This window comes from Rhinopithecus bieti, unplaced genomic scaffold, assembly GCF_001698545.2.
Source record: "Rhinopithecus bieti isolate Rb0 unplaced genomic scaffold, ASM169854v2 scaffold_10132, whole genome shotgun sequence".
Classification (NCBI taxonomy): Eukaryota; Metazoa; Chordata; class Mammalia; order Primates; family Cercopithecidae; genus Rhinopithecus; species Rhinopithecus bieti.
The window spans coordinates 716,246-730,641 of NW_016806330.1; the positions used below are offsets into that span (position 1 = coordinate 716,246).

The 14,396-nt window shown below is 37.1% G+C and overlaps 1 protein-coding gene across 2 annotated transcripts in view; it reads left to right on the forward strand.

Moving 5' to 3' along the window:
- The first annotated feature begins 1,578 nt into the window (after window positions 1-1,578).
- The window catches only part of SPTA1 (spectrin alpha, erythrocytic 1), a 75,544-nt gene continuing 62,726 nt past the window's right edge, over window positions 1,579-14,396 (forward strand). For both annotated transcript variants that reach the window (XM_017875530.1, XM_017875531.1), the window contains exons 1-10: window positions 1,579-1,675; window positions 2,828-3,067; window positions 4,683-4,808; window positions 6,511-6,651; window positions 7,451-7,597; window positions 9,651-9,784; window positions 10,353-10,497; window positions 11,888-12,042; window positions 13,509-13,644; window positions 13,746-13,847. In XM_017875530.1, the coding sequence (XP_017731019.1) occupies window positions 1,652-1,675; window positions 2,828-3,067; window positions 4,683-4,808; window positions 6,511-6,651; window positions 7,451-7,597; window positions 9,651-9,784; window positions 10,353-10,497; window positions 11,888-12,042; window positions 13,509-13,644; window positions 13,746-13,847 (1,350 nt within the window). In that variant the 5' untranslated portion in view covers window positions 1,579-1,651. The remainder of the gene's footprint in view (window positions 1,676-2,827; window positions 3,068-4,682; window positions 4,809-6,510; window positions 6,652-7,450; window positions 7,598-9,650; window positions 9,785-10,352; window positions 10,498-11,887; window positions 12,043-13,508; window positions 13,645-13,745; window positions 13,848-14,396) is intronic.

A 14,396-nucleotide genomic window follows, 5' to 3' on the forward strand; every position in this document is an offset into this window, starting at 1 on the left:
TGTTGGTGGGAGTGTAAGTTAGTTCAACCATTGTGGAAGACAGTGTGGCAATTCCTCAAAGATCTAGAACCAGAAATACCATTTGACCCAGCAATCCCATTACTGGGTATATACCCAAAGGATTATAAATCATTCTACTATAAAGACACATGCACACATATGTTTACTACAGCACTGTTCACAATGGGCCATACTATTTCTTTGGTCACAAGGTTATCACATATTTGGCATTCTTGGTAAGGTGATTCTGGAACAGGGAAACAGAATAAATAATGTTGATGGATGAAGAGAAGATTGACTAAAAAAATGAGGAGCAGAGTGCCATGATAGTCATATTGATATGGATTTGACTATTTAAATACTTTCAAACCAAATAACCACAGAATGAAACTTTGTTTTGTAGGGACTATTTTCCCATATAAAAATGGGTATGACAATACCTGCATCATAGAATTTTTAATGATTAGAAATTAATGTAAATTGATCATGTTAATATGTAAATATTTCATAGATGTTGGTTCTTTTCTCTTAAAGATAAAATAATTTCCTCTCTTTATCCCAACTTCAGGCAAATGTTCCTCAGTGCATGTGTTATAGTGCAGTCTCTAAAATTATGTTCCTGCTTTTACTACTAAATTTGACTTGAATATAATGAAACTATATGGAAAAGTAAAGTAATCCAGACTTTCAAGAGGAGAATGTAAAGGACTCTCAGTTTTTCTATGTGAGATCCAAGAAGAGGGGAAACCACAAATGTAGAATCAAAATCTTCTCTTGTGGATCATGGAAGTTAGATTATTCAAGTTGTATTTACACTGGAATGAAGTTTGGCATGGATAGCCCCACTGGCTTGTAGAGAGGTCTAAGAGCACCCCACTATTTTCTTTTTCCTTGTTTGTTTCACTGTTGTAAATTAGTCTAAAATAACTATGCCTATGGAAAAAAGTCTACCTCCTTTTGTTCTCCATTAAAATTAGTATGTAAAATAGGATGATTTGTACCATATATATTAGAAGTCAGCCATATTTTCAACTTTTTTGTGACATCGTCAGTTTTCAAATAAGGTATCCTAATTTTTGCTTTACAAAATATTAATGAACACATCGTATAACTTTTTTTGTTCCTTCCATTTAAATGATTAAGGGTACAACTAAATCAGATTTTTAAATACCAAGTTGATGAGGTTAGGAACAAAATCTTATTTTGTGAAAGACTCTATAGAAAAAGCCAGGATAATTCATTGACTAAGGTTGTCAAAATCTGCAGTTGAGTTGGATGAAGTTGTTGAACTGTATTTCCAGCAATATATGGGGTTTTCCCCTAAGTTTTCATCCAAAACCTTACTTTCATTTTTTAAGTCTTATTGAGTAACTTTGAGAGCCAGAGCCTCCCAAAACTGCTGAGTCACCCAGTATCTGTAAAAGTTAGCAGTTGCCTCAGCTGCATATGTCTTCGAAAGATAATGTTGATTGTATGTGGCTCGTGGGATTCTAGGACCAAGCAAGAGGTGTTCCCCCCACCCCCCACATACTTAACGTTTCTGTATTTCTATTTGAATTCAACTAGACAGTTCCATTTGAATTATTTCTCTCATTCTCTCTCTCTCTCTCTGACACATTTTATCGTGCCAGGTTCTAAACCTTTTGATAAAATGGAGCAATTTCCAAAGGAAACCGTGAGTACATATTTCTCTTCCATGCAATTAGTCACTAATATTATTAGGAAAGGTGTCTCCTTTAAACTTTCTATGCTGTCTTTCCCAAGAACATTAATCATTACTTTTGCTTTTAACAAGTAGATAATTTTAATTTTAACTATTTTTTTTGTGAACAATAACCTTGAGCTTATGTCTGTGCAGCACCAAGACCCAGTAATGACTTAAGTCTGTTCCCATAGAGAATAAGTAGGAAACTTGAAGCAAAATAACACCCGGTAACAATGTGAGTCTCCATGGAATGATCTAATTCTATAGCCATGCCAGTAATGGCAATTCGCAGAGTAGCAATTAGGAGGAATAACGGGAGATTAAAATTCAAACTCTACATTAAACATTTTGGCTGAGGTAAGCTAGGGAAAATGGTATCCATATCCAGATGAATGAAGGTGAACCCTATGGTGATTTTGCTGGATATTGTCACAAACAGATTGGCTCCCTCTCTGGGAAAAGGATACTTATATATTATTTTAGTTTTTTATTTTAGAGTAAAAGGTTGTATATTTCAAAAATCAATTGCAGACATGCTAATAATTTGAAATTTGTGATAATTGGGTAGAAGATGGCTGAAATTTTGATTTACAGTGTTTGTGAGTAAAGCAAGTAAAGAGTAAACAATATATGAGCTTTATTTTTAAGTATGAAGAAAACATTTTCAAACTGTTGCATATATCATTAACTAAATTAATTGCAAGTCATTCTTAATTATTTACTAAATTAAGTTAAAATAATAAGCACTTCTCAACATCTTTTAACCCTTGAAAGCAATAACATTATATTTCTTTTATCTATCTGAAATTCTGTGATTTTGCTAATTTAAACTTGCTCCATGATCAGTTCAATTTAATTCTATCTATAGAACTTAAATGCTAGCACAAATTTATGTAAGAAATGGGGAGAATCTTCTGGATAATCAAGAATTTTTAACCTAAACAGTAGCTATATCTGGCTAAAAGTTACGTAAATATTCTACAGCTCTTCTAGCACCAGTCCCTACAGACTTCAGGATATCTGGATGTAGGTCCAACATGAGAAATGCCTTGGCACATATAAGCGGGGCAACACGTTAAATATTTGAGAACTGGCAATTAACAGAATCTTTTTAACTTGCAGGTTGTGGAGAGCAGTGGGCCAAAGGTTTTGGAAACAGCAGAAGAGATCCAGGAGAGGCGTCAGGAAGTGTTGACTCGGTATCAAAGGTTCAAGGAGCGGGTCGCTGAGAGGGGTCAGAAGCTTGAGGATTCCTATCACTTACAAGTTTTCAAGCGAGATGCTGATGATCTGGGGAAGTGGATCATGGAGAAAGTCAAAATTTTAGATGATGAGAGCTATGGAGACCCAACTAATATACAGGTCACTCACTCCTCTTGATTGCCCCAGAGCAGACCCTAAGATCTCTAGAGAAGGAAATAGGTTTTTCTTTATGTTAATGTTAATGGGTATGTGTGGGTACAATTAGATTCCATTTAGAAACAAAAATAAGTCAGTGGAGTGGGAAGTTAACGAATTGAATTAAGAGAAAATCTAAAAGTGCATTTTCCCTTATGAAGTTGGAGAGGTGAGACAGAGAAAATAAGAATCAAACAAAAGCGGCAGTTTTTCAGTTATTGAAAGCACAGAACAGTTTCTTACAATGAACTTCCATTCAGAATATACATTTTTTTAAATCATTAACCAAGGATATTGTTTATTGATAAGGGCATAGGATACTTTACATATTTTCGTGGTGAAGCATTCATCAATGCCAAAAGTAAAAAATTACATCTTTTTTTATTCAGATCCAACACAAACATTATGGTAATGTAAGTGTGTATCTGGTTAACTGTAGCAGAAGTGATGTAACAGAAAAATTAGGCTATCTGTTAGACACAGTAATTCTGCCTCTAAATAGTCTATGTCTTCAACTTCATAAACATCGGGTGTTATTTGCAAAGGAGATTTATTCTATATAGAATTTGATGGTTATAATACTCATCCAAAATTGATCTACAGGCAAAACAGCAACTGCTAATTCAAGAAATTTCTGACAAACCATGTGATTTTTTATAATTTGGGACGTTAAGAAGGGAAATATGGTGAAGAGTCATCAGTGCTTCTGAAGCAACTGTTCTCCACTCTTCTCAGAAAGACAAGAGTTGGTCAGGTTAACTAAAATCTAATTTAGTTAACCTGGTTAACTCAATTGCTATTCATGGCTCCTAAATATTTCCTAAAATGTTATTCATGGGTCTCAAGTTCTAATGACAGGTTTCAGTAGAAGTTTGGTGAAAGCTCCTACCCGTTTCTGATCACCTAAAATTATAGCATGTGGTACCTGTTCTCCACTCCTCTCAAAAAGATGAGTTAACCAGAGTTTCCCCCCCCCCCACCCCCAATTGCTATTCGTGGTGCTTAACTTCAAACGAGAGGTTTCAGTAGAAGAAATTTGGTGAAAGCGCCTACCCCTTTCTGTTCACCTAAAATTATAGCATGTGACATTGTCATAATCAAAAACAATTGATTTTGGACAGGAAACACCTAGAACAAGAGCAAAATAATGTGCTATATTGAATGGATCAATTTATAGATTACAAGAACAGGCACAGCATGCAAAAAAAAAACTCTCAATTTTTTTTAAAAAAAACATTATTATAACTACCATCTTTCTCGTTGTGCTCTACTTCGAAAAAAAATCAGTTATTCCTCTTTCCTGATGAGGAAGGACACTGTGTGTAACACTCTTTTATTCCTATGGCAGTCTATTGAGCCTTTAAAATAAGGCTCAGCATAGGTCATAAGGCTCAACATAGCTCAGGATAGTATTTACTGAAAACTTCTTAAAGACAGTGGGGACAGCAAAACACTCTTTATGGCCTCTAACTGAGTCTGGGACCCTTTGAGAACCTGTGTTCAGTGGCTATACATAGAGTGAACATTTCCCGTGAAGACTGTGCTTCATTAGCCAAAAACTCTGATTTCTAAACTTTAGGGGAAATATCAGAAGCATCAATCCTTTGAAGCAGAGGTGCAAACAAAATCAAGAGTCATGTCTGAACTGGAAAAAACAAGGGAAGAACGATTTACTATGGGTCATTCTGCCCATGAAGAAACGAAGGTATATGTATGGGCCCTTGAAGAAGTTTCCAATTAGTGATTACGTTATCAGGGTTTTAATTGATTATATGAGATACAAACCTTGATGTGACTGGCTTGTACCCAGGACTCCTGCCTCTTATCTTCCCTTGAGGTTGAGGCAGAAAAAATGATGGGATATCTTTGTGTTTCTTGGGGTGAAGAGAGCTGTGATATGAAAGCTGTCATTAAAGGGCATAAAATTACTCCTATAACATTGCAGGATAATTTGGCTCAAGATCAAGCCCGCTTAAACCTATTCCACATTGCCCAGATCAATTAGTTTCTTCCAATGTTCTTTCTAATTATTTCTTCTAACCTCAATGTCCTTGTCTCTTAACTTCTCCAAACAAGGAATACTCTCTCATTTGAATGTTTTCCAAAATATTTTTCCTTTGGCTATGATGCCTCTTTCTTTTCATACCCCATACCTTGTGACTACTATTGCATCTCTCCAAACTGTCCCTTCTTATTACTTCTAAAAACTCCTAAATTGTCATGTATTCAGAAAATTTCCTCTGAACATCTAGAACTGAAGATCATCACTATTTCAATAAGCATTCACACTCTGTAACCTATTATTAACGTAACAGCTATTTTTGGACTTAATCTATGAACTCTTCCAAATGTTGGTGCTAATATCGTCAATTCAGTTTTTTTTGTGTGTGAGTGAACTTTTTACTGTTTATGTATTTTTTAAATTGCGAAAACAAATTTGCATTATATATCTTAAAATTGGGTGTGACTTTCCTATATATAGCATAACAATTCTAGCCCATTCTATCATCAAAATATGGTCAAGGAACACAGATTTTAGCCAGAGTAGAATCTTATTTTAAAGAAGAACCCATAAAAGGAAAATTTCAAAAGTTGTTTATTTGTATATAGTAGAACTAACTTTTGTATTATGCACAGTTTTGCATGTAACCAGCATCTACATTAATTAAAATATTTGAGAAATGTTTGAAACATCTTCATTTTTGTCAGAATCACTGGGGCTATAGCAAATGGTACCATTGTAGGGTTTAAAGACATATGTGGTCCACATGCTACCCAGAGCAATGGAGTAGTTGAAAAATATAAGATTCTTGAAGATATGACATAGGCAGCAATTTCAGTTATATAAGACAGCTAATACATAAAGTTCTGAGTTAATCTGGCATTCAAAGACCTCTGTAGAGTCTCAAACTGTATAGTCCCAAAACACTCTTACTGCTTTGGTGCCAATGATTTCCTTATAACTTATAAAAATTATCTCTCTCACACTTTCTGGCAGACAATTCATGCTAAGCTTCTCCTATGCCTTTGCCATTGCTGTGGCTCTTCTTAGAACATGCTATGCTTATTATTGACCTGTCGAAAATCTTTCTGCTCCATAAGGCTCAGTTCAAATGATCACTTTTCCATGCTTTCTTCCTCCTTCCCATCTTATTGTTTGTAATTATTCCATCCTTTAAAATTGCAAAGCATTTTTACAAAATGTTCTTATGTAAGATCACATTTGGCTTGGCTTATTAGCTATTTCCATATATCTATCCTATTTCCTCTTTTAAATATATGTTGAGCAACTAATGCATGAATAACTGAGAGAATAATTTTTATCCAGTCTCTTTCTGCACAAGTCTCTGAGTGTTTCCCTGCTCACAGTGTCTGTGGCTGAGTGGTTCTGCCCCTCTTTACTACAGGCCCATATAGAGGAACTACGCCGCCTGTGGGACCTGCTGTTAGAGCTGACCCTGGAGAAGGGTGCCCTGTTGCTGCGGGCCCTGAAGTTCCAGCAGTACATACAGGAGTGTGCTGACATCTTAGAGTGGATTGGAGACAAGGTATAGAGCTTAAAACACCAATCATATAGGGCCTCCCACTCCTCTATCCCAGGTACCCCATAGCACATTACCACAGACTACTCACAAGGAAGTCAGGATGTCTGTTCCTGGCCTTTGTTCTTTGGAACAAGAGGAAATTGAGGCCAAAATTTAGGGGTATCTGGAGGTTAACATTGTGTGGAAGTAAGCCTGAACATATGGATCTGAATATGAAAAAGGCAAGACTTACACAAAGACCATACAATGAAAGATAATGAAGCTCATCCCTTTTCCACTTCCATGATTTTTAACTACTTCTCCTATATTTCTGCTCTGACTCTGGGGTCTGGCCTAGAGTATTGACAACTCTTTCTCTAATCCTTTGTGTCTCAGTGCCTGGAATGATGGATGGTTTCATTTTTCTGAATACTTAAGGAATAATTTAATAGTTAGGACTAAAGATTTAGATAAGCAAATGCCTAACAAAATATTTTCGCAGATACTGAGTATGTTGAATTGAGTAGAAACAGGATGCATTTATCCCTCATGTTTCTAAACACAAAAGGATACTTTCAGGGTCTCTTGCCAATAATGCCACAAACTCGCTAAAGAACTGCCCGAAAGAGCACTTTCCCTTGTGCCAAGGTGCTACCTTAACACATACACTTCTGCTGCTGGCCTTTCCCAGGAGAGCTTCTCCCAGTCTCCCCCAGTATCTCCATTTGAGTTATCCTGGGAATGCAAGCAGGGGTTTTGAGTTTTTTACCTACAGAAACTCCTAAATGTTTGCTGGCAACTCAGTAAACGTATGTGTCTACAGGAGGCTATAGTGACATCAGTGGAGCTAGGTGAAGACTGGGAGCGCACAGAAGTTCTGCAAAAGAAATTTGAAGACTTCCAAGTGGACCTGGTAGCTAAAGAAGGGAGAGTTGATGACGTGAACCAATATGCCAATGAGTGTGCCGAGGTGAGGTGGGAGAAAAATATTCACTCCATGGAAAGGGTTCTGATCCTTAAGAATAACTTCTGGACATCAGTAGATGGGATATGGGCGAGATGGGGCATTGTGAGAAAACAGAGACTGGCATGTCCCTGGAGTAACATACTCTGAGCAGTTTCCTCTCCCCTCTGGACCCACCCCTTACAAGTCTATTGAAATGGAAGCTTGAGAGAGAAAGTTAGAGTGTGTTTTTGTGTGTTTGGAGGAATTAAATACACAACGGGCAGCAAAGCTATTGCCATTTAAATAGCTCCTGTACCATGCAGTACACTGATTATTCATGTTAATGGGGCACTGTTTCTTCATGAAAAAAGCACAAAAATAAAGTAGCAGAGCATATAAAATAATGTTGAGCTATCATTATTTATACATATATGTACAAATGTAATATCATTATGCAAGATTATTTGGGAGAATTGAGGAAGGAAAGGAAGCAGTTTTACTTTTATTTACTTAAGAAAATACTTGAGTTTGTGATGTGTGTGTGTGTATATATATATATATAAGTTTACATGTATATGTAAGTATATATATGTAAAATAAATAAACTCTAACTGTTGTCTACATTTTGCTTTTCCATTTATAGTTTCATTATGATTGCAGCTCTATGGTGAGAATGATTGTCCTGACTTAATAAAAAGAAGACTTTAGAATGAATGAGTACTGGAGTAGGAAAAATAACCTATATTTTCCTATTTTTCTTTCAGGCCGTATTTCCAGTAGTTTCTAAATTTTCTACCTCCATCACTTTTCTCTTGCTGTGGAAGTTTTTCATTTCTCTATTAGTGTCTAACTAATCAAGAAACTTAACATCTTACTTGTTCATGACTCTGTGAGTCAGATGATTGAGCTGCTCTGCTGGGCTGTTTTCCTGATCTTACCTGGCATTTTTATGTGTCTGAAGTTATTGGGGGGCTCAGCTGGGGTGAAGGATCTAAAGTGGCCTCAATCCCATGTCTGGGGCCCTGCTGAGGATGATTTGGGAGGATTGCGGAGATCTCTGGGTGACCTCTCATCATGCAGTAGACCATGCTTCTTATATACCAGTGTTACAAGAGTGTGAGAATAGAAAATGAAAGTTTTCTTGAGGCCTAGGTGCTGGAAGTCATAGAAAGTTACTTCTCTATCAGTAAGCAAGTTAAAGAGCATCCAAGATCCAAGACTTGAGGAAGCATACTCGACCTTTTGAAGGGATGAACAGCAAAACAGCATGCCATTTTTTCCAATCTATCACAGAAGGAATAAATCCAGCACAGCTAGATTATATTCTGTGCTCTTGAGTGGGGTCTACACTGCTGTAATAGAAAGAACCATGTACTTGAGAAGGAGAATGTGGAAAATTCTGTCTGGAGAGACTTGGGAATGGGAATGAAAATGGAGAGAAACAGGGAAAAAAAGAGCAAGGAGACTTAAGAATACGGGAATGCCTCAAAATTACAAAGTATCAAAACAGACTGATGCTTCTAGCTTAATCTAGTACTCACAGATCTCACTACTTTGGATGGCTTGCAAAAATGCCTGAAATTTTCTGCAAAATCATACGTGAAAGCATGGATCTATAATTCTGGGAAGAGAAAAATAGCTTTTATTGGATTCTCAAAGGTGTGAGGACCACAAAAAAGTTAAGACCCACAGTACTAGTCTTTGAGAAAACAAAGTCATATTTCATAAAAAGGAATTTCCTGTTCTTTTCCTTGGTTTCCAGGATCTTAGGGAGATTTCAAGCATTGACAAGGTGGAGCTCTCAAAATAACATCAGGGCTGGGCAACCTGTGCTAACAGGCTAGTACACTGCTGTGGGCACAGAGGCAACATCTGGCAGGTTGTTTTTCTGGGTTTTGGTGATATACATCAAGTTGGAGCGAGGGAGCAGGGCTATGATGAAGTTCAGTGCCTAGCTACAATGGTCAGTTTTCACTTCTGAAAAAGCACGAACCAGCGTAAAATGAAAAGTGTTTGAATAATTTTTTAAAATATAATCTCTTCTCTGTATAACTCCGGTGTTGTTTTCCTTTAACAGGAAAAGCATCCTGAACTACCCTTAATTCAGTCTAAGCAAGATGAGGTGAAAGCTGCCTGGGAGCGCCTTCGTGGTCTGGCTCTCCAGAGACAGAAAGCTCTGTCCAGTGCTGCAGACTTACAGCGATTCAAAAGGTATGGATCTGGCCACTGCTTTATAGAAAACTTTGAAGTGCTTTATAAAAACTGTGTCATTTGTATTAGGCTCTTTCTACTTCTGCTAGCAATTAGTGGTGTCAACACTTCAAACAAAAGCGGATCATGTACTTGCCTTTGAGACAGCAAAGGAGAGCGTAAAGAAATCTGTGACCCACTCTACGGCCAAGGATGTAGAGACTGGAGATCAAAATAACTAAAAAAGTAGCACTGGTGATTTAGGAATGGAAGCCCTGCAGAAGGAAGGGAAACCGGTTAATAATTAAATGGAAAGTGGAGTTAGGAAGAAGAAAAGCATTCCTAAAGAGCTGACCCAGATATGGAGCATATCTCTAGAGGCTCAGCTGTCAAGAAGCCCAAGACCTTAACATCTCAATAGAAATAACCATTAAGCAAGAACATTTTATATTACTTTTTGCTAATACATAGGAAGAAAGGGTAATTGCTCCTAGGTCAACTAGGATGGTCCTTGCTGTGAGTTCTGTTGGACCGTTGCCCTGCAATGCCTGCTATCTTCTTTGGTTGAAGCTCTTGTTAATGTCTGTAGGGATATGACTGACGCCATCCAGTGGATCAAGGAGAAGGAACCTGTACTCACCTCTGAGGACTATGGCAAAGACCTTGTTGCCTCTGAAGGACTGTTTCACAGTCACAAGGGACTTGAGAGAAATCTTGCAGTCATGAGTGACAAGGTAAGGTGCTGTTAGAGAAATGGCTAGCCCCTTGAGCTGGAAGAGGCAATTGTTATCTTGCCTATTGCCATGCCTCCAGAGGGCACAGTAAGTTCACTGTTTTCAATGAAGAAGAAATTGCGTGCACTTGGATATGCTTCTTCATTCTAGTTCATAACTCGTACATGGATACTAGATATAGCTTATTTTCATTTGAATTATTTTTATTTAAATATACATATATGTTTTATATTCTCTTGTGTTTTCCTAACTTATTTCACAATTTAAAACCAAAAATATATATACCTCCAAGGTTGATTCCTAATCTCACCGAGTAAAATACACCGTGGTCAAACTCTACCCTTTCATCTAACCACACTTTGTTCTGTTGCAGCTGAATCCTGATTCTTTTTATACTCAGCAGATCTGAAAACATTTTCTTCCCCTTTTAAAATAAACTTCAAGACACTTAATGCTAAACCTACTTTTAGGTTTCCTTTTAAAACCTGGAAAACCTCAGGTATACTAGAAATTAGAACAAGCCTATTTTCTTAAATGATTTCCATCCTTTACTTCTTCCCCTCACAAATGTAGCCAGAATGTAAACCAACTGCTACTGAGAGAGCACAGGGGAGTCAACCTCCAGAAAGATCCACATTTGCTGTAATTTAATTTTAAGCCTATCCCTGTGCCCAGTTTCTGCAGACTTCCACCATTCTACTTTTTCTTTCATTCTTCCACTTTGTTGTTGTTATTTTTGGTCTTTTCCCCTAATAATGAATAATAAAACCCATAATTTGACAAATAGTAGTATTGAAATTCCAATCCCTAGACATCATCTGATTATAGTTGAGTATAATGAAAGGGCTAATAACATGTGAAAAGCCACCCACACCCACATTTTGCCCTAGTAACCCTGCTCCTCAGAAGTTGTCCTGAAAATGATCCAGCAATTACTGAAATTTTCTTGACCTTCTGGACAGAAATATCTTTCTGCCTCCACAGTAATATTTAGGGAAATGGTATAGAGGAGTGGGAAAGGAAAAACTTAGCTTGGAAGCTTGCTCCTGACATTTTCTAGCTGAATGATCTTAAGCAAATAAAATACTTTATCTCTCAGTTTTCACAAAACGAAAATAAAATAAGAATAATTGCTACTTCATGGTATTATTAAATGAATAATATAAAATGAGAACATTCATGTAAAGTACTTAGCATAATGAAAGATTGAAAAGTACTTAGTGAATCGTAATTATCGATATAGTACATTAGTATATTAATAGAAATCTATTTGTATGTCTATTGCTAAGTTATTATTATTCATATGATTTTTTATACCTCTCCCACAAAGCTTTGCCAAGGGGAGTCAAAGTACTAGGATTTCCTACTAGGTTTCTTTTTCATCCCAAAGGTGAAGGAGTTATGTGCGAAAGCAGAGAAGCTGACACTTTCCCATCCTTCAGATGCACCTCAGATCCAGGAGATGAAAGAAGATCTGGTCGCCAACTGGGAGCACATTCGTGCCCTGGCCACCAGCAGATATGAAAAACTGCAGGCAACTTATTGGTGGGAAATCCCTCCCCTTTATTGCTCTACCTATCTCTACAGGGCCCAGATGTAATCACAAGAGCAGAAATAAGAGTAAAGGGGTTCAAATAGCGAGAGAATCAGCTCTCCTGCCTACTCAGTAGAGAAAAAAGATTTAAGTTGCCAGAGGAAGTCCTTTGTGACTGATAAAATATAGTAGTACCCCCTTATCTGTGGTTTCAGTTACCACCAGTCAACCACAGTTTGAAAATGTTAAATGGAAAATTCCAGTAATAAATAACTTAAAAGTTTTAAATGGCTTATTATTCTAAGAGGCATGATAAAATTTCTGGCTGGTCCACTTTGTCCCACTGGAAGATGAATCATTCCTGTGTCCAGCATATCCGTGCTGTATATCTACTCACTCGTTAGTCACTTAGTAGCAGTCTAAGTTATGGATTGACTGTCCTAGTATCACAGTGCTTATGTTTAAGTAATTCTTATTTTATTTAATTGTTCTATTTTTATCATTAGTTATTGTTGTTAATCTCTTGCTGTACCTAATTTATAAATCAAACTCTATTATAGACATATAGGTATAAGAAAAAACGTAGTGTATATAGTGTTTGGTACTATCTGCAGTTTCTGGCACCTGCTAGGCATATTGAAATGTATCTCTCACAAATAAAGGGAGACTACTGTCATCAGCATCCCACCTCCACTCATCTGCAAATTTCCATCTTCCCCTGCTTGTATTATTGTGGGATGCTATGAAGTGGCTCAAAAAGCTGGAAAAGCAACTGAAGAAACATTTCAAAATTCTGGCTCTAGATAGGGAACTGAAAGACATGCAATACAAGCTGAAGAACATCAAAATAACTTCAGTATTATTTTCTGAATGTTGATTACAAGCTTACAAAAACCCCTAATAACCAGGCATCATTTCAGTATTAATTCTTATGGTTAATCCTTAAATAATCAGAGGACAGTGCTTCTCATATGGTTATGATTTCAAAACAAATGATGAGCATTTAACTTTTTAAAATAAGTAACTGTTTTACAGCTCTTGTTTCTTATTAACAGGGTTAAAGATGGGCTAGATGCACGAGGAATCCTAACGCTAATTCTAGTTCCTCCTTCCCACAAGATGCTTCTTATTTATACAACAACATGTATTGTTTATTGGCTACATTGTGAGCACCTTCCTCCATTTTAAGTACCTCTAGGGTAGGTGTGACCTTGAGGTGGTGGAGGTGTGATGCTCATGGGTCACATCCCACAGTGACACACCTACCCTAGAAACATACAACCTGGGGTGAAGGACTTACAACCTGCACCACTAATCTCTGACTGAAAATAACAGGAAATATATCAGGAAAAAGGGAACCTAGGATTAGAGTAAGGAGCATCTCATATATCGTACCTCACCCCAAACCTAACTCTTTGTTCAATGTCCTTTCATATTTGGTTTCTCCTTCCTGTCTTTTACCTCACTTTTCCAACAGGTACCATCGATTCTCATCTGACTTTGATGAACTCTCAGGCTGGATGAAGGAAAAGACTGCTGCGATCAATGCTGATGAGCTACCAACAGATGTGGCTGGTGGGGAAGTTCTGCTGGACAGGCATCAGCAGCATAAGGTAGAGAAGAAAGGCTCTCCAGTAGGAGGAGGGGGCAGGCTGAATGCCAGAAATGCCAGGTTTCTTGCTGCGTTTTGAGACATTTTGTTTTGTGGCCACAGCATGAGATTGACTCTTACGATGACCGATTTCAATCTGCTGATGAGACTGGTCAAGACCTCCTGGATGCCAATCATGAAGCCTCCGATGAAGTTCGGGAAAAGGTAATCTAGTTTAATAGAGTTTCTCAAGTTCCAATTATATATGTAGTCATTACATAATCTCACAATAATATGATAATCTCTGAATGGGAAAAGGATAGAAGACATTTAAATGTGTTAATAACATGAATCAAACTTTTACACTGTTTCCTTTCATACACAATTGTCACTTATTATCCATGGGGCATTGGTTCCAGGACCTCCCTCAGGTGCCAAAATCTGCAGATGCTCAAGAAATGGCATAATATTTGCATACAATGCATGTACATTCTCCTATACAGTTTAAATTATCTTCAGATTACTTGTAATACTTCATACAATGTAAATGCTATGTAAATAATTGTTATACTGTATTGTTTAGGGAAAAAGCAAAAAGTCTGCACATGTTCAGTACAGATGGAATTTTTAGAAAATATTTTATATCCATGGTTGGTTAAATCTACAGGTGTGGAACCTACAGATATGGAGAGTTAACTCTACTGTTTTGCTAAATTTAGTCACTTGAAATTTTCAAGACACGATGTGTGCTTCCTCATCTCTGAGCCTTTATTT